Below are 20,005 nucleotides of genomic sequence, written 5' to 3' on the forward strand. Positions count from 1 at the left end.
TTTTTATGTAACAGGTATGATATACGCAGCATATCACTGCTACAAAATTTAAAGTGGTATTATTTCTACATGTGAATATGAAAAGAAATCTGATGTCGGCTGCAGGGAATTTTTAAACTTGATCTTGCATCATTAGTCAGGTGTTATTGAGTTTGGTAGCTGCACAGCTTCACTAAATCAGAGATAGAATGAGGTGATATTCCTTACTTATGTTTGTAATTAGGAAGTATGTGTATTAAATGAGAAATCACACTTCATACTTAGACTGAAGTAAAATAGTCCAGAGGGAATAGATTCCAGGAAGCCTCTTGCAACTAGTTCAATGCTAAGGTAAAAAGGTTAACCACATGTCATTAGCATAGTCTTCTGCTAATACTGAATCCACAGTGCTCATTTCCCTTCCCAATGATGATCCAAATTAGAAGTTTTATATTGGTGGCAATATTAAAAACAAATACCAAATTAAAGGGTGAGAAGGTGTCATTTCATATGTGGCAAGCTGTGCCAATTCGCTCATATGATATTTTTGTTATTAGACATTAAGCTATGACCTATATCCTTCGAGCAATCATATTTTGGCTCTCCTCTCTCTCCTGTGACAAGAAGAATCCTAAACAAAGTGAGTTGAAGCACTTTTTTTCATTTCCCCCAATACTGATAGCTTAACGATCTTACTTTAACAGATGTTACACCCTGTTTAAGACCTAGAAATTCTTCCTCTGATGAAGCCTTCTGGCCTTTCACAGAAGTGTATGGGAACCTATGAAGCTTCCTTGGTACTCATTTCCAAACTCACTAACAGCTGTTATGCTCAAGATTAACACTGTTGCTCAAAAAAATACAAAGTAATGAAGGGAAGGAATGGAAGAAAATTAAACTAAATATTGGAAAGATGATGTTGAATGCCTATCTCAAGCATAAATGTTCGGTCTTTATGAATGCATCATTACATATAACTAAAAGAAATTACCAGCAGGATAGTAATGACTATTCACTGGGAGCTGATAATTATTTGTTTGTTCTGCATCATGCAATGTAAAATTATTATTAAAAATATTCTTTTGGCAATGTGTTCATTAAGTTTTATTAATAGCAATTAATACACTAAAAAGTCTGATTTATTTAAATACTTCCTAGGCTTGGCATTCAGGGTACGCCTTATCAAAGAGAAATCTGTGTATAGTTACTGAAATTCTCCTTTGAAACAGTACCTGACCTAGAGTGACCCAATTTATTGAAATGTACTGGTGTCAGCTATGTGTGAACTGAAGGAGCACAGCTCCTATCAGAGACTCTCACTGAACTTGAAAATAGAACAACTGGACTGTTTAAGGCAAGAGGCAGCATTTATTAAGTATGGACAGGTGCAGAAGGGAGCTTGTGATTCCACTCTCCCCTCATGGCAGGACAGCTTGTTCATTTAACATCTTTTATCCAGACCATTATTTCTAGAAATAAATGCAGAGTCAAATCCAACTTTGTCCTTGGGGATTATTGTCCCAGCATCAGTGCTGTGACACATCAACTGAAAAATATTCACCGACTGATTTGGATTGGATTCCATTAAAAGAGACGTTAAAGATGTCAGGGATATTTCAGTTGCTGACACCTGAGATATATGCCTTCCATTGTCAACTTATTTTCCAATGTGTTCCTTGGGATTATTCAGTTACCTTGACTGTTGTGTATTTTTGTCTCTGTGCTTACTTTATTCCACATTCTGCCAGATCACTGGATTGTTTACTTTAATTGAGTAAGTTTTTTTTTGCCAGAGACAAATGTAACCTACATTAAATGACCAGCAGGCAACACAAGATAAGCTGCACATTAAGAAGCATCAGTCGTTTTTAATATGCAATAAGGAATAAAATCTGCTATCCCATTAATGAAGGCGGCAGATCAATGTAACAGATACATCACAACTGCATCATATTTATCTATTTAACGAATGTAATGCGCAAGAAATTGCAAAGAACTCATTAACAAGGAGTTGATACTGCCATAATAAAGAATAACTGTGTTTCTACACAAAATACTACTAGGAAAGAATTAGTTTTGAAATTGGAAGAATTTTTTGTTGCATTACAAAAATGAATTTCCAGTTACCCCTCAAAGGTAATTAGCTGAGGTTTTTCTGGAGAAGCTCTGCTTGACTTGACTTCCTCATCTATCTCACCATAATGTTTTCAAAAAAAGGGGAAATGGCAGTAGTGCAGCAGGGTGGTGGATAGGGGTTGTGGGGTAGAAATCATGCACCTCATTTGAAAGGAAACAGCAGGCGACAGGAAGAAGGAAAATATGATCCAACTCTAACAGCTTGTGGAAAACAAAATGGGAGAAACAGACTAGGACTGACCTTTTTCCACCTCATTCAGATTAGCAGCTTGCAGTGACAAGAGACAGAGAAACAAGAGATTTTCTGAGTTTATTCTTTTGCAATACACTAGAACAATATAATTCAGCAGAAAAAAACCAGTTTGGTAACTATTTAAAAGTTTTCATTCATCCCTTTCTCTTTCTAGCTTTCTGATTAAATTCTGTCTTTTTTTTATATTAAAAGCTTAGGTCATTTTTAACAGAGCTCTTCCTGACAGGGACACATGCTGCCCATGTAGACTGTAATCATTTTATCCTCATGCTGTCATTTGCAATGGTATAATTTATCAATTAGTTTACATTTTCTCTACATTTAAATTCAATCCCCACACCATCCCCATTTTCCCCTTTTCTCCTGATAGCACTGAATGTCAATTAGATACAATATGATATTACCTAACTCACCATTCTTTGAATGTATGAATATCTCATCATGGAGCATCAGCAGAATAAGTGGATGGCATGAATCCTCAGAATTTAGCTTTATTCTGTTTTCCATGGATATCCATGCTGAAACCTTCCTTGCATGGTTTTCCTACACAGCGATTCTAATTGACTTTCCCTTTCCCCATTTACAGTGGAACAAAGTTAAACTAAAAGCCCATTAATTATAAATTTGCTGAGATTGGTAGCTTAAAGCAAACGAGAAGCCCAACCAACCTTAGGCTCTGCTGACTGGTGGTGAGCTATTGAAATCGTTGACTTCTATTTATTTATCATAATGACTAATTAATATCACTTAATTGCAGAGGCTTTTTAACCATTCTTCATGTGACAAGGTGGTAGAACTACATTGACAGTGTGTGAAAATTTTGACATAGTAAATTAAATGTATTCTTTAGAGTTTGTGATAATGAGTGTGCTTAAATTGTGTTAGCAAATTACAGTAATAGTTTAGTAAACAAAATGAGTTGATTTAATTTAGTGGCAGACTTGAGTCATTAGGTTTTCTGACTTCAGTTCTAACCAGATGTCAGGAAATTCCAGAGGTAGTTGTTATTTCTTGACTTGTTGATAGAACACCCAATGCCACAAAATGATTTGGCAATGCACATGTAACAGGTCCAAGCCAGTCACTAAGAAAGCAACACAACTGACAACACCCTCAGATCTGGTATAAACAGCTGTTGCTCTTTGTAATAACATCTGTACACAGCTGCCTTGTACAGAGTAGCCTGAAGTTAATGGAGCTGCAGCTGGACTGAGTTTAACAGCAAATGCTTGCATTTATATAGTGCCTTTCATAGTACTCTACAAGAGCTGTATCAGATAAAATTCTCCAGGTGTTGTCCAAAATTTTGGTAGAGGTTTTAAAGGAGAGTGGGATAGAAAAGCAGAAACGTGTGAGAAGGAACAACAAGAAAAGTGACTAGGTAGTGAAAGCACTGCTGCTAATGGTGGAACAACGGAAATTTGGTAAGGATAAGAAGCCACAAATGGAGTGCTATAGAATGGGGGAGGAGTGTACAGAGAGAGGGAAGGTTGGAGTGATGAGGAATTTGAATACAAGGATGAGAAGGCTAAAATCCTGTTGCTGCTGGGTAGGGAGGTAATGTTGGTTGGTGAACACAGATATCTTATGTGAATGGGGCACTCACATATGTGTGAACGTGTGAATTATAAGCTCAAATTTCCAGGGAATAAAAGCATGGAGGGAAGCCAGAGTAGAACTTATATACTTAGGTTAGGGGTCACAAATCATTCATAAGTGTGCTGGCAGCAGATGAGCTGAGGCAAACATAGAAATCAGTGACATAGTCATAGTCATACTTTATTGATCCCGGGGGAAATTGGTTTTCGTTACAGTTGCACCATAAATAATAAATAGTAATAAAACCATAAATAGTTAAATAGTAATATGTAAATTATGCCAGTAAATTATGAAATAAGTCCAGGACCAGCCTATTATGTAGATGTGTAGATTATAGTGTAGATGTGAATATTAGTCATTTTAATGACGGAACTGGTTAGGGTTTGGAAGCTCAGCTCAGGGTTAGATAATATACTAAGGTTGCACAGTCTGGCTCACCCTCTGACAGTGGCTAGAAACTGCCGCTTCCTGAAGGAAGGATTAATGATGTAATAACAGGAACCCTGGAGCTCATCATGCTAGGTAGTACCTTAATTAGAGTCATAGAAAAGTACAGCACAGAAACAGGCCCTTCAGCCCATCTGATCCATTCTGGACCATTTAAACTGCTTCCTCCCACCGACTCAATACTCCTAACATCCACATAGCTATCCAAACTTCTCTAAAATGATAAAATCGAGCTTGCATCCACCACTTGTGCTGGCAACACTTTCCATGTTCTCACGAACCTTGAGTAAAGAAGTTTCCCCTAATGTTCCCCTTAAACTTTTCACCTATCACCCTTAACCCATGACCGCTGGATATAGTCCCACCCAACCTCAGTGGAAAAAGCTTGCGTGCATTTACCCTGTCTATACCCCTCATAATTGTGTATACCTCTTTGAAATCTCCCCTTAATCTTCTACATTCCAACTGAAATTTAAAGTGAACAATATCCAGGATGTACACCAAATCACTGAAACCAAAATGCTTATTTTACATTATTATCAGGAGTTAAAATTTATCCTTTTAGGTAGAGAAAGAAACAATTAATTAAGGTTTACATGTGACCTTCTCAAAGTGACCTGATCATCACTAAAGGGTTTGCCAAATTATTTTGCCTATTGATACATGCCAAAAATGTAAATGCTTTGACACAGGCCATTGCTGCATGTCATGCCTTCCTTCTCAAGAGAGTGAAGCTCTGGAAAATTGTCACTGCATAACTTTAAATGGTACAAGTGACCGTGATGCTCACGTACTGAAACTGGATTGAGCTCACTGGCTTACATGAGTTCAACTCAGTTACAAAATTTACTGGTGGTCTAGTTGTCTCGCTCCTCCTGGTCTGCAGGGTGCTAGACACAAAATAAAATGCATGTCAGGGAATGATGTATGAGGGAGGGTGAGAAAACTAGGTGACCGTGATAGAGATCCTCAAAAGCCAGGGTTACTCTTCTTACAATTGAAGAGATCTTTTCAGCTTCAGGACTCAAATCACATTATTAGGGAGCTGCATTAATTTGTACAGTAAAGATCTGTATGTAGTTTATCTTATATAATAGTACTAACATTCACCAAAGTGAATGGAGCTAGGAAATAGCTGCATTGTTTACAATTTTTTGATGGAGTGTTTATTTTTGTATCTTGGTTGACTCTCAGAACAGCAGGGAAGAAAATCCAATGAGAGATGTTACTCTGGGTAGCAGGTAAGTTCTAATTTTGATGGAAAATATCCTTTTTCGTAAGGATTTTAAAAGTACTGCTAAATTCTTCTTGGTATTTGGGAACTAGGCCATGACCCCAGGTATACAAAGGCTGTCAAGATATCTGCAGTCACAGTCTCAGGAGATCAACTCTCTGGATTTTGCTCAAAGTGTCATGTTAGTATAAAGTGTGATTTTATTATTATTGCATCATAGAGCACAGTAGCTGCTGCAGCTACAAGAAATCTGCATGAGAGAATATTTAAGAAAAATCTGAGCAAAATTTATCTGCTAGTGTAGATAAAAACTGTTTCACTGGAATCTCTATACACTGATTACTTCCAATTTACAGCTTCATTTTGTGCATTGTAAAACATTCCACAGTTAAGTTTATCACTGGGACGGCCATATTATGAAATAAAGCAGGCAGAACTCCGTATCATAGAAGCCTATGGCTCTATTCCCTCTGAAGCTACAACAAAATCTATGGCAGCTTTCTTCTGCCTGCAGTAAACTGGAAAGCTATACCAAATAAATACACTCAAGGGCAAGATGACAGAGTTCCAACACTATCATTTTGTTCTGTTTTTGTTTAAGGTTGATGCAAGTGACACATCTACTTCAAGTTAGGTTGTTGGCATTCTCCCCATTGTATTTCTTCTGTGGTAAAAGCCATCCAGACATCCACCTCTCAAGTCTCCAGAAGGCTTTGGTAAATGTCTTGTTAAAAATGCAGCAGTGAAGTTGAGAGATTAAACTGTACCATTCCTTTGCCAAACTATTTTGTGTTAGATTAAGACTAGTAATCACAAAAATTCCATTCAACTACAAATCAGACAAAAAACAAGTAGAAAACTAGAGAAGAGCTTAGAAGATATTTTACATAAATTACCACATAAAGGGTAATTGTTGATCCCATTGAAGAAAATACCACATAATGGGAAATTACTACCTTCAGGTTTAATCACCTGTCAAATACTTGGGAATTTAAAGCCTAGATATTCCATTTGCAGTGTCAGTACTGAGCATGTAATACATTATTGTAAAATATGCCATTTGTTTGCTATCTTAAAAGGGACATTAAGCATTCACATGCTAGCATTACTAATAATAATTTTAGACTTAAGATTATTTTGCAAACTAGCTCATAATTTTCCAGCATACATATATATCTCACTGTGTACTTAAGTGCACTAGACAGACTAAAAGGTTTCCAGGTTAAATTTCTGTTCTGTGTTAAATTAGCTAATCTTGGCTGGAGTGCTGACAGACATGGATGCTACAACTGGCTTCACATGAAGCATAGGCACTGCTGAGTTACTGGAATGCTGCCACTACCCATGGAACCATATTCCTAGCATGGGTCAGTGCCTTCAGGAAAGAAGAGATATGGACAGCAAATCAGAATGACAGATGTGGGGGACAACATCAAAAACAGCCAATCATGATGTCCTATGGCAGAATAAGTCGTCCATAATCAAATACAGCAAACGTTGTCTCATTTTCATTCATTGTTGCTGAACAGAATGATGCATACCTTAACAAGTTTTCTATTGCGCTTTACACATAATTACTTGATACACAAGTAATTTTGCTCGTGTACGTCTGTTTGCTGATAATGAGATTGCTACAAGTGCCATACCTGTGTATTCAGGTGGACAGAGGCAGGTGTAGTTGTTGATTCCATCAATGCAGGTGGAATTATTCTCGCAATCGTTGTCCTCACAGTCATCAATATTTACTGCACAGTTTTCACCTTCAAATCCATCAGAACACGAGCACCTAAGGAATAGGAAAACTCACACTTAAACACCAGAAAGCAACCTCATGATGCTATGAAACTGTCCTCATGAAAAGGAATGGGTAAGGCCTTCTGCCAAAATAATCGAATTGCTAAGGACAGGGGTCACCTAGTTAATGAAGACATAGATGTCTAGAAATTGCATTTCTATCACACTTCACAAGCTACATGAAGCATTGATAACAAAGTGATTTTAAAAAGAAAAAAAGTCACTGAATTGGAACATCCTTGCTTAAGGAAATTGTCATTCTGCTCTACACCATTTAAGAAGTATCAAAACTTGACCTATGACTTCCACACACTGCTGGTGTAGGGCAAGCAGGTGCAAAGGCACGTGTGTGCAAACCCATGGGAAATGCATCAGTATATGATCTTTCCATCAGAGCTGCAGGAATGCACAATCCAATTTTTCTTTGGAAGAGGCTGGATCTTCTGTAGTAAATGGATACAAACATGTCAGTGCATGCATGCACAAAATTGCATTCTTAATGTGACTTTTACATAAAAATGGGTGCAATTTCTCGGCAAAGTTAAGCGAGCTGAATGCAAGATTGACTTAGTTCTTACTAGTTCATTATGACAGATGCAGAGCAATCTCATCAGTTCCATCCCTTTATCTCCCTGTACCCTGGACCTTGTTCTCTCTCACATGCCCATCCATCCCTCTTTGATCCTTTTGTCACTTGCCTGCATTAAGTGTTCACACCTTCGAAACCATCAGCCCTTAAGCACCTGAGGAAACAGAATATGAGCACCTGTTTCTTCAGGTGCTCAGCTTCTGATGGATTTAAAGGTGAGAATTATGCAGTGAGCAATGACGATTGTGAGGACAATGCTGGTGGGAATATCTATATCTGCACTTATAGAATCAATAACTACACCTGCCCCTGTCCTGAATATACAGCGAAGGGACTTAAGAAGTCATGGCAATCTCATTATTAGCAAACATTAGTATTAACTAATTAAAAAGCAGGATAATTTGTTCTACTTACTTAACAATTTGAGAATGTAAAGGAATTTAAAGGTCACAACAGGAATGAGTAAACTGGACAGACGGCACTGGATGCCAAGATTGAATTTGGGTCCCAAAAAAAGCAGTAAGACATCAGTGCTAACTGCATACTGCCAAATTCAACACTAGAAAGTAACCCCATGACACTATCTAACTGCCCAAATGAACAGCAAGGGGTATTCTTTAAAGTCTCCTGCTACCATTACTGAGTTGCCAATGTTGACAACCACTCCAAGGCACCCCAGTGGCTACAACATATGGTTTCAGGAAGTCAGCCAGCTTGTCAGTCAGTCTAGGTAGCTTGGTTACTGTAATCACAACATCTCACCCTTTCACTACCTTCCCTTCCTCCAGTCACCGTCTCCTTTACTCTTCCTATGCCCAACACCAACACTTATGGTTTTGCTACTAGAGGTACATTTTCTATTTGCCAAAGGAGGATGAGGTGTTGAATAGCCGTTATCAGTATAGAAACTGATTCCCCAACGGCGCTGCTGTTAAGTAAGAGAGGCATTGCTGTCAGTTTCCCTAGAAATAATACTCTCTAATGAATTTGTTGGATGCAATGCAGAGGTAGCAACAAAGTAAGACCATAAGATACAGGAGCAGAACTAGGCCATTCGGAGATGCCTCGCTGCCAAGCCTTGTGCTGGTCAAGTGGTACTTTTTTGAAGATTTGCAAATCCATCTCAGGATGGAAATAATTCAGATTCCACAGGGCTACCACCATGAAGGTATTAATATAATTTCCTTAATGCTAGTGCATCACTGAGTTTGTTGACCTGGTGTAATGAAGAAAGGTTGCCATTAGCACCTGCTTGGTTGCTTTTCGACTTCTGGCGCTTTACAAAGCCAACTTCACAGTGTGGGCAATCTGGCAACTACTGCTAAGACTGCTAATACAAGCTCATCAGAAAAGGATACAGCAAATCACACTAAAGTCCAGTTTATAAAAAGTAATGAACAAATTTGAAAGAAGATAAACACAAGAGATTCTGCAGATGCTGGAAATCCAGAACAACACAAACAAAATACTGCAGGAACTCAGCAGGTCAGGCAGCATCTACAGAAATGAATAAACAGTCAACATTTCGGGCCAAGACACTGGAAAAGAAGGGAGAAAACACCAGCGTTAAAAGGTGGTGGGAGGGGAAGGAGGCCAAGCTAGAAGGTGATAGGTGAAACCAGGTGGTTGGGTAGTTTAAAGTGCTAGAGAAGAAGGAACCTGATAGGAGAGAAGAGAGAAGGAGGAGGGAGCACCAGGGGCGAGGAGAAGAGGAAACGCCAGAATGGGGAATTAACTTGATAGTAAATGAACCTTTGAAGAAAAGTGAAGTGGAGGGGAAAAGAAAAAAAGAGGAAAAATTACCGGGAGTGGAAATCTATGTTTATACCATCAGGTTGGAGGCTAATAGATGGAATATGAGGTGCTGGTATTCCATTTTGAGTGTGGTCTCATTGTGGCAGAAGAGGAGGGCATGTATCAACATGTCAGAACAGCAACGGGGATAGGAATTAAAATGGTTGGCCACCCAAAAGTTCACTTTTGATGGGTGTACTTGAAAGGTGTCTTTTTAGAGGTGCTTGACAAAGTGGTCCTTCAATTTATGTCAGTCTCACCAAAATAGGGGAGGCTGCATCCGGAGCACTGGTACAATAGAAGATCCTAACAGGTTCACAGGGGAAATGCTGCCTCACCTGGATAGACTGTTTCGGGCCCTGGATGGACCGTTTCCGGCCATGCATGAAGGTGAGAGAGGAGGTAAATGGGCAGGTGTAGCATTTTTCTCACTTGCAGAAATTGTGCCAGGAGGGAGATTAATGGAAAGCAATGAATAGACAAGGGAATCACAGAGGGATTCACTGAAAGAAGATGCCTTTTAAAGTTACAGTTATGTAGGGTTACTATAACGAGTAATGGAGGGGAGTGTCTCCATGGATAGTGCAGAGACCAATCATGTAAAAGAAATCCAGTGTAACAGAGAAAGCATATTCATGACGAGTGAGGGCTATGTTTTGGTCTCCAGCATTACCTCCACCTCTATTCACTGTAGCAAGCAACCTCTATTCCATATCAAACCAAACACTTCAGATCTGGACATGCCTGAGCATGTGTGGACCTGTCGCCAGTACCTCAAGGTCCCATCACAGAGTCATAGAGCACAGAAGTACACCCTTCAGTCCGCCATGTCCATGCTGAAAATCAAGTCACTACCTGTACCAATCCCATTTACCAGCACTTGGTCTGTAGCCTTCCAAGACTTGTTTGGTTAAATGCTTCTTAAGTGTTGTTACTGCTTCCATTTTCCACTCAGGCTGTGCATTCCAGATTCCAACCACCCTCTGGGTGGAACATTCTTCCTCAGATCCCCTCTAAACATCTTACTCCTTTCCCTAAGCTATGCACTTTAGCTTTAGCATTATTGTATCTGCCATGAAACATTTCCTAGTATCCATCCTATTTCTGTCCTCAATATTTTGTAACTCTGTACCCGGTCTCCTCTCAGTCTTCTCCACTTCAAGCAAAACAAACCTGGCCTATCTAGTCTCTTGTCCGAACTAGAATGATTCATCCCAGGCAACTCCTGACCAATGTTCCCTCTAACGTGTGTGCGCACATCTTTTGCTACTAACGCACCAAGGAATTTAAACTGCGCACAAAAGGTTGTCACCCTCTACCTCGTTGGCATGTTAAGTACATTTTGTTTTGTTTCCGGTTTCTGATGTGGACAGTGTTGATAACGTGGAAGTTGTGATGATTCGTCTGCAGATTTTAGAACTGGCTTATTTATACTGTTTTTATTAGAGAAATTATTCCGTGCACACATGTTGTCACTGGGCAAAAATTCGCACAGCACATGCAAGATTTTTGCACACACTGGTCAAAAATCTGGTTAGAAACACACTGGTTAGAGGAAACATCGATCCTGAAGAGTCTCCAGTGCAATTAGGTCCTTCCTATAAGACTATAAGACATCAGAATTAGGCCATTCAGCCCATTGAATCTGCTCTGCCATTCCATCATGGCTAATCCCAGATCCCACTCAACCCCATACACTTGCTTTCTCAGCATATCCTTTGATGCCCTGCCCAATCAGGAAACGATCAACTTCCACCTTAAATATACCCACGGACTTAGCCTCCACCGCAGTCTGTGGCAGAGCATTGCCCAGATTTATGACTTTCTGGCTAAAAAAACTGCTCCTTACCTCTGTCCTCAAGGGTTGCTCCTCAATTTGAGGCTGTGTCCTCTAGTTCTGGATACCCCCCACCATAGGAAACATACTCTCCACATCTACCCTTTTTAGTCCCTTCAACATTCGGTAGGTTTCGAAGAGACCTCCACGCATTCTTCTAAATTCCAGCGAGTACATGCCCAAAGCTGCCAAATGCTCATCTGTTAACCCCTTCATTCCCAGAATCATCGCCATGAACTTCCTCTGGACTCGCTCCAATGACAACACACCCTTTCTGAGAAATGGGGCCCAAAACTGTTGATAATAATCAAAGTGCAGTCTGACTACTGTCTTATAAAGGGTCAGCATTATTTTCTTATTTTTATATTCTATTTCCCTTGAAATAAATGCCAACATTGCACTTGCCTTCTTTACCGCCAACTCAACCTCCTGGGAGCCTTGCACAAGGACTCCTAAGTCCCTCTGCGCCCCTGATGTTTGAACTTTCTCCCTATGTAGATAATAGTCCACACTATTGTTTCTTTTACCAAAATACATTATCATACATTTCCCAACACTGTATTCCATCTGCCACTTTTTTGCCCATTCTTCTAATTTGTCTAAGTCCTGCTGCAATCACTTTGCTTCCTCAGCACTACCTACCCCTCCACCTATCTTCGTATCTTCCGCAAACTTTGTCACAAAGCCATCATTTTCATCATCTAAATAATTGATAAACAATGTGAAAAGTAGCGATTCCAATACTGACCCCTGAGGAGCACAAGTCACAGGCAGCCAACCAGAAAAGGCCTCTTTTATTCCCACTCGCTGCCTCCTGCCTGTCAGCTATTCTGCTATCCATGCCAGTATCTCTCCTGTAATCCCACAGGATTTTACCTTGTTAAACAGCCTCATGTGTGGCACCATATCAAACAGCTTCTGAAAATCCAAGTAAGTGATATCCACTACATCTCCTTTGTCTACCCTGCTTGTTACTTCCTCAAAGAACTCTAACAGATTTGTTAGGCAAGATTTCCCTTTACAAGAGCTATGCTGACTTATTTTAGTGTTCGTCTCCAAGTACCTCGAAACCTCGTCCTTAATAATACACCCCAACACTTTCCCAACCACTGAAGTTAAGCTAACTGGCCTGTAATTTCCTTTCTTTTGCTTTCCTCCGTTATTGAAGAATGGAGTGATATTTGCAATCTTCCAGTCCTCCAGGGCCATGCCAAAATCAAGTGATTCTCAAAAGATCATGACCTGTATAGGTTGCTGTTATCTCTTCAGCAACCTCTTTCAGGACTCAGGGTGGCATTCACTCCTGCTCCCTGACACTCACTGACTTCTGGCACACTGCTAGTGTCTTCCACCGCAAAGACAGATGCAAGGTACCTATTAAATTCAGCTAACATTTCTTTGTCCCCCATTTCTTCCTCACCAGCATTATTTTCCAGTGGTCTAATATCAACTCTCACCCCACTTTTATTCTTTATATAACTGAAAAAAACTTTTGATATCCTTCTTTATATTATTGGCTAGTCTGGCCTCAAATTTCATCTTTTCCCTCCTTATAGCTTTTTCAGTTGCCTTTTAAAAGCTTCACAATCATCCAACTTCCCACTCACTTTTTCTACCTTATATGCCCTTTCCTTGGCTTTTATGCCGTTCTTAACTTCCCTTGTCAGCCATAGTTGCCTAGCCCTGCCATCTGAGAACAATCTCTTCTGTGGGACATATCTATCCTGCACCTTGTGAACTATTCCCAGAAACTTCAGCCATCTCTGCTGTGCCGTAATACCCACCAGTATCCTCCTCCAATCCACTTGGGCAAGTTCCTCTTTCATACCTCTGTAATTCTCTTTATTCCATTGCAATACTGATATATGTGAGTTATGCTTCTCCCTCCCAAACTGCAGTATAAATTCAATCATATTACAATCACTACCTCCTAAGGGTTTCTTTACATTAAGCTCTCTAATAAGATCTGGGTTATTAAACAACACCCAATCTAAGATAGCCTTTCCCCAAATATGCTCAAGCACAAGCTGCTCTAAGTAATGTGTACGAAGTACAATTGTGGCTTAATGAAGTTCTATAATATTGTTCCTTGCTCTTGTATTCCATGCCCCAGTTAATGAAGGCAAGTATCTCATATACCTTCATCAATTTATCTAGCTGTGCTGTTCCTTTCAGGGACTTTTGGACATGAACAGGAAAGCCCCTCTGTTCCTCAATAGCACCCACGGCACTACCATTTTTTGTACATGTCCTATCCTTATTTGATCTCCCATAGTGCATTACATAGCACTTATCCAGATTAAATACCAACTGATCAATATCATCCTGTCCTGTCCTCACTGAGTTCCTGCACCAGCAAGTGGGAGCAGGAGCTACTGCCTGAACCCAACTTCCCCACTGTGCTTTACCAGTTACCAATTATCTGCACAGAGCTTTACTTCTACCATTTATCCTCCAATCTCCAGAGTTGTTAAGGCCGCTGACACATGCTCAATTGGACAGCAATACTTCCTGCTGCCTTCTCTGCCCAATATCCAGGGGGATTCCAGAAAAATGTTGTACAGCACCGGTGCAGCCCAGTTATGCCCCATATTAAGGTCAAGGCCAAGACTGAACACCAGAGCCACCTTCAACTTGATGGGGCTCTTGGCAATAAATGCCCAGTTGAAAAGGCACCTCCCCAGAGGCCAAACCCGATAACAGATCACTACAACCAGGGGAAACTCCAGGCTGACACAAGCTGACTGAACACAGCAGGATTAGGCCAGGAAAGAGAATACTCAGTTAACCCACAGATTTGCAAATCAGCGTCCTGATCGTTGCCAGTCGTCTGTAGGTGAATGGATGAGGGAGTAGCAGTTACAAAGGCTGCTACAAAATGTAATGGATATCTCAGTTTGTGCAAAGACCTTTTGAGTGCTGTCCAATTTTGTGATTGGCAGAATAAATCTGCAGGCAGGAAACCAGGGCTGCAGCCAGATTAGGAGCAGATGAAAATTCTAATTCTCAGCACAAATGAGTATCCTTGTAATGAACAGCATTTTGGAACCAACTTGGCACACAAATTGCAAGCTACAGAGCCAATTTCTGAATCTGAGGACCAATGCAAATGAGTTGCCTGTATTATCTATGCATGAACAAATTACCATCATTTTGAACAGTTATGCCCAATGGACACACATTGCTCAATCATAAGCAGCCAAAAAGTCCATTCCATTACTTCACTGGAATCAAAGATATGGGGCCATTGTGTATCCCTATAATGAAGCATTACATTTGCATTATGAAATTAATGCAGGGATATTTCTCAGTGGGTCAGATACTTAAATGAAAAAAAAAATCAATGTAAATTTTCACTCTTTCTGGAAGAACATCTCATTAAAGAGTTTAGCACATTTAGTGTAAGTAATGGAATAACTGAATAGAAATCAATGGCTATATAAAAACATCCTGATGCAAGAACTGTAGCCAGTTAATCCTTTCACAGGAAAAATAATGATCTTTATTACCTTAATGATGCATGCAAGTATGAAACTGCACGTATACTTAACAACCTTGATGAATTAATTGTCATTCTCATGTGGAATTATTAAACTAATTGAGAGCACTGCTTCATAATTTATGAGCATGTAGCAGCACTCATTTTAAGTTCTTATTTAAGATTCTGAGATCTTTGAAGCTCAAAGGATATTTATCTGCCCTGGTGCAACGGATCGAAGTTTTTTTTTTCATTTTATGTTCTGTTACACAAAAAAACTATCAGCTCCTAGCCAACCATGCCAGAAAACATTTCCTGAAGAATACTGCACATTATTCTGTGCAGAGTCATGAGATATATCAAAGCCAATGAAGATCTAGTTCAACTCTGGTCAGCTGTGGAAATACATGAAGGTCAAATTGATCGTCCCATGCACAGATCCTTCTCAGTTGGGATGTTTAGAATGTATCTTCAATTTGGCACAGTAGGGTTTTCAAGCCTCTGTGTTATATTAGCACGTAAGGTTGCTTTCCCACTGCTCATTTGAATAATGCTTTTGAGGATACTTTTGACTTGTGGAATAATTCAAAAACATAAAACTAGAGAAATGTATTCAGAATATTCTATCAAAGCTGGACAAATGGAGACAATTACCAATTCTCGCACTACAACCTTGCAGGTTACCCTTTCAGCTGTTTATCCAACTGTATCTTAAACGTGATAAGGGTTTCTGCTGCCTTTCAGGCAGGCTCAGACTCTGGCTGCTCTGTATACAAAACAAAATCCTCAACTCTCCTCTCACCTTTCCAACACTTGGCTTAAATTTGTGTTCCCTGCTACATGAAAGGAAAGGTTTCCCCTGTTCCCTTTGCCTAGGCCCCTCACTTGCATTTACGGTACCTCAATTAAATCTCACCTCAGTCTCCTATATTCCAGGTTTCCTCATAATTATAATTTTCCAGTCGCATCATTTTTGAGAACACTGTCATAAATCTCAGCACAATCTCTAATGCTATCGCATTTTTCACGCTGTTTAGAGAACAGAAATGGATACAATAATCCAGCCCTGGCCTAACCATTGGGTCACACAGTGTATTTTTGTTCTTATAATCTATACCAGGCCAAGAAAGGCATTTATGGTTTTATTGGTCCACCAGTGATGCTGCCCTCTCCCACATCTCCTCCATTTCCTGGACATCCATGCTCACTCCATCTTCGTGCTGCCTTAACAGGGATAAAGTTCCCCTTATCCTCACTTACCAGTCCATGAGCTTCTGCATCCAACACATCATTATCCACAACTTCCACCACCCTCAATGGGATCCTACCACCAAGCACATCTTTACCTCTCCCCAACTCTTCACTATCCACAGGGATTGCTCCTTCTGTGATTCCATTCTCCGACTGTCCCTCCCCACTTATCTCCCTCCTGGCACATATCCCTGCAAACAACAGAAATGCTACACCTCCCCATTCACCTCCTCCCTTACTTCCATTCAAGGCCTCAAACAGTCTTCCCAGGTGAGGCAACACTTCAACTGCGAACCTGTAGGGGGTCATCTATTGTGCCCGGTACTGCTGATGCAGCCTCCTCTACACTGGTGAAACCTGCCAGAAGCTGGGGGAGTGCTTTGTTGAACAACTTCAGTCCATCTGCCAAAAGTGGAACATCCTGTTGACAACCATTTCACTTCCTATCTCCTCTCCTGTTCCGACATGTCGGCCCATGGCCTCCTCATTTGCTATGATGAGGTCACTCTCAGGGTGGAGGAGAAATACCTCATATTCTGCCTAGGTAGCCTCCAACCAGATGGCATGAATATCGATTTCTCCTTCCTGCACTCTTTTCCCTTCCCTCTTCCCTCTTCTTCTATTCCCCACTCTGGCCTCATACCACTTCTCCTTTCCTGCCTATCATCTTCCCCTGGTGTCCCTCCTTCTTCCCTTACTCACATGGTCAACACTCCTCTCCCATCAGATTCCTTCTTCTCCAACCCTTTACCCTTCCTAATCAATGGGCTTTGCCCATCACTTTCCAGTTTATCCTCCTTCCCCTCCCCCTACCTTCATATTCAGATGTCTTCCCCCTTCCTTCCCAGTCCTGAGAAAGGATCTTGGCTCAAAGTGTCAACTGTTTATTCTTTTTCATGGATACTGCCTGACCTGCTGAGTTCCTCCAACATTTTGTATGTGTTGCTCTGGATTTCCAGCACCTACTGAATCTCTTCTGTTTATATTTATGCCTTCAATATGTTTTCTTAATGATGTCACTAAACAGTGTTGCTTTCAAGTATTTGTTTGCCAGGGTCATTTTGTTCCATCTTTGCCTTGTGTTCCCTTGCCTTGTATTCTCTCCCCAAATCCATCACCTCACACCATTCTGGGTTGCTCCATTAGCAGCCCTTGTACCACCCAACCAAGCCACTGATATCCTTCTTTTCCTTCCATGCAACCAACCACACTCCAAATTTTAGTGCCATTAACAAACAGTTCAATCATGATCAATACACTGACGTCCTAATAATCAGCACATAACACATGATAAAACTGAGAGAGAGAGCACTGAGCCTGCCGAACTTTCCTGCAAACATAGTCCTTGAGTGAAAAAGACATTCATTAACTATTCACTTAGAATTATACAATTTTCTTTCACATCAATACTTGGCTAATGTTTTGGCTTCTCATAGGATCTATTCCTTCTTAAGTTAAAATGTTCTCCCATCCCCCCTCCTGCTCTTTTCATTTGACCAAATTTATTTCCTATGCAGAAGACCAGTGCTCCTCTCCTCTTGGTCAATTTGCTATAATTTGATTGAAGAAGTTCTTTCAAATGCATTCCAAGAGTTCATTACCCACTGTTAGCGGTATAGCGAATATCAGGGTGATTGAAACCCCTTATCATTATTGTCTGAGCAACACACGCAAAATGCTGGAGGAACTCAGCAGGCCAGGCTGCATCTATGGAAAGGAGTACAGTCGACATTTTGGGCTGAGACCCTTCGGCAGGACTGGAGAAAAGAAGATGAGGGGAGAGAAACTCAAGGTGATAGGTGAAACCAGGAGGGGGAGGGGTGAAGCTGGTGAAAGACGTACATGGCTGGAGAAGGGGGAATCCAATCAGAGAGGACAGAAGGCCATGGAAGAAAGAAAAGGGTGGAGGAGGACCAGAGGGAGGTGATGGTCAGGCAAGGAGATAAAGTGAGAGAGGGAAAAGGAGATGGGGAATTTTGGAAGAGAATGGGGGGGGGGGTCCATTACTGGAAGTTCGAGAAATCAATGTTCCTGCCATCAGATTGGAGGCTACCCAGACAGAATATAAGGTGTTACTCCCGCAACCTGAGTATGGCGACAGTGGAAGAGGTCATGGATATGCATACCAGAATGGGAAAGGGAAGTGGAATTAAAATGGATGACCACCAGGAGATCCTGCTTTTTCTGGCAGACGGAGCGTAGGTGCTTGGCAAAGCGGTCTCTCAATCTATGTCGGGTCTCACCAATGAATAGGAGGCTGTACCGGGAGCATCGGATACAGTAGCTGACCCCAACAGACTCACAGGTGAAGTGTTGCTTCACTTGGAAGGACTGTTTTGTGCCCTGAATGGTGGTAAGGGAGGAGGTGTAGCACTTGTTCCGCTTGCAAGGATAGTGCCAGGAAAAAGATCCGTGCAGAGGGACGAATGGATAAGAAGACACGTGGGGAGTGATCCATGCGGAAGGCAGGAAGTTGGGGGGAGGGAAAGATGTGCTTGGTGATGGGATCCCATTGGAGATGGCAGAAGTTGTGGAGAATTATGTGCTGGACGTTGAGGCTGGTGGGTGGTAGGTGAGGACAAGAGGAACCCTATCCCTGGTAGGGTGGTGGAAGGATGGGGTGACAGCAGACATGTGTGAAATAGAAAAGATGCTGTTGAGGGCAGCATTGATGGTGGAGGAAGGGAAGCCCCTTTCTTTAAAGGAGGAGGACATCTCCTTCATTCTGCAATGCAAAGCCTCATCCTGAAAGCAGATGCAGCACAGACAGAGGAATTGAGAGAAGGGGATGGAGTTTTTACAAGCAGCAGGGTGGGAGGAGGCATAGTCCAGGTAGCTGTGAGAGTGCGTGGGTTTATAGTTGGCATCAGTAGTTAAGCTGTGTCCAGAGATAGAGACTGAGAGGTTGAGAAAGGGGAGGGAGGTGTCGGGAATGGACCAGGTGAATTTAAGGGCAGGGTGAAAGTTGGAGGCAAAGTGGATGAAGTTGATGAGTTCCGCATGGGTGCAGGAAGCAGCACTAATGCAGTCGTCAAATTAGTGTAGGAAAAGTGGAGGCCAGAGTAGGCGACAAAAAGGCGGGCATAACTGGGACCCATGTGAGTGCTCATGGCTAAACCTTTTGTTTGAAGGAAGGGGAGAGCCAAAGGAGAAATAACTTAGAGTGAGGACAAGTTCTGCTGGGCCGAGGAGCGGAACTGGTAGGTTCTGGTGTCCAGAAAGAGAGAACTTTGAGGCCTTCCTGCTGGAGGATGGAGGTGGATCATTATTGTCTTGTTATTTTTGCTACTCAGATATCTACTCAGCTGGATTGCCTTCCAAATAAATCTAATTCAGCTTTGTTAAAATAGCACATTAAATATAAATAGAGCAAGGATACATGTAGATTGTTAATGATGGTGTTATTGGAACCCCAAACAAATCAAAATATTAGAATAGAAGTTGTTTTTAGGCTCTTCACCAATACTATTTAATTTGTTGAAGGAAAAGTTGGAAACTTTCATTTTCTAATTAAACTGAACCTTTATTAATATTTAGAAGCAGCAATTTTCACAAGGTGATTATTGGTTATAGAGCAGTGATCTGAGAAAGAAAGACTTTAATTTTCTGTTTCA

The 20,005-nt window shown here is 40.9% G+C and overlaps 1 protein-coding gene across 4 annotated transcripts in view; it reads right to left on the reverse strand.

Moving 5' to 3' along the window:
• slit2 (slit homolog 2 (Drosophila)) overlaps positions 1–20,005 on the reverse strand; it is a 455,515-nt gene that overhangs the window by 39,290 nt on the left and 396,220 nt on the right. For all 4 annotated transcript variants that reach the window (XM_072252964.1, XM_072252963.1, XM_072252962.1 and 1 more), the window contains one exon: positions 7,295–7,434. In XM_072252964.1, the coding sequence (XP_072109065.1) occupies positions 7,295–7,434 (140 nt within the window). The remainder of the gene's footprint in view (positions 1–7,294; positions 7,435–20,005) is intronic.

This window comes from Mobula birostris, chromosome 3 (assembly GCF_030028105.1).
Source record: "Mobula birostris isolate sMobBir1 chromosome 3, sMobBir1.hap1, whole genome shotgun sequence".
In the NCBI taxonomy this organism is placed as follows: Eukaryota; Metazoa; Chordata; class Chondrichthyes; order Myliobatiformes; family Myliobatidae; genus Mobula; species Mobula birostris.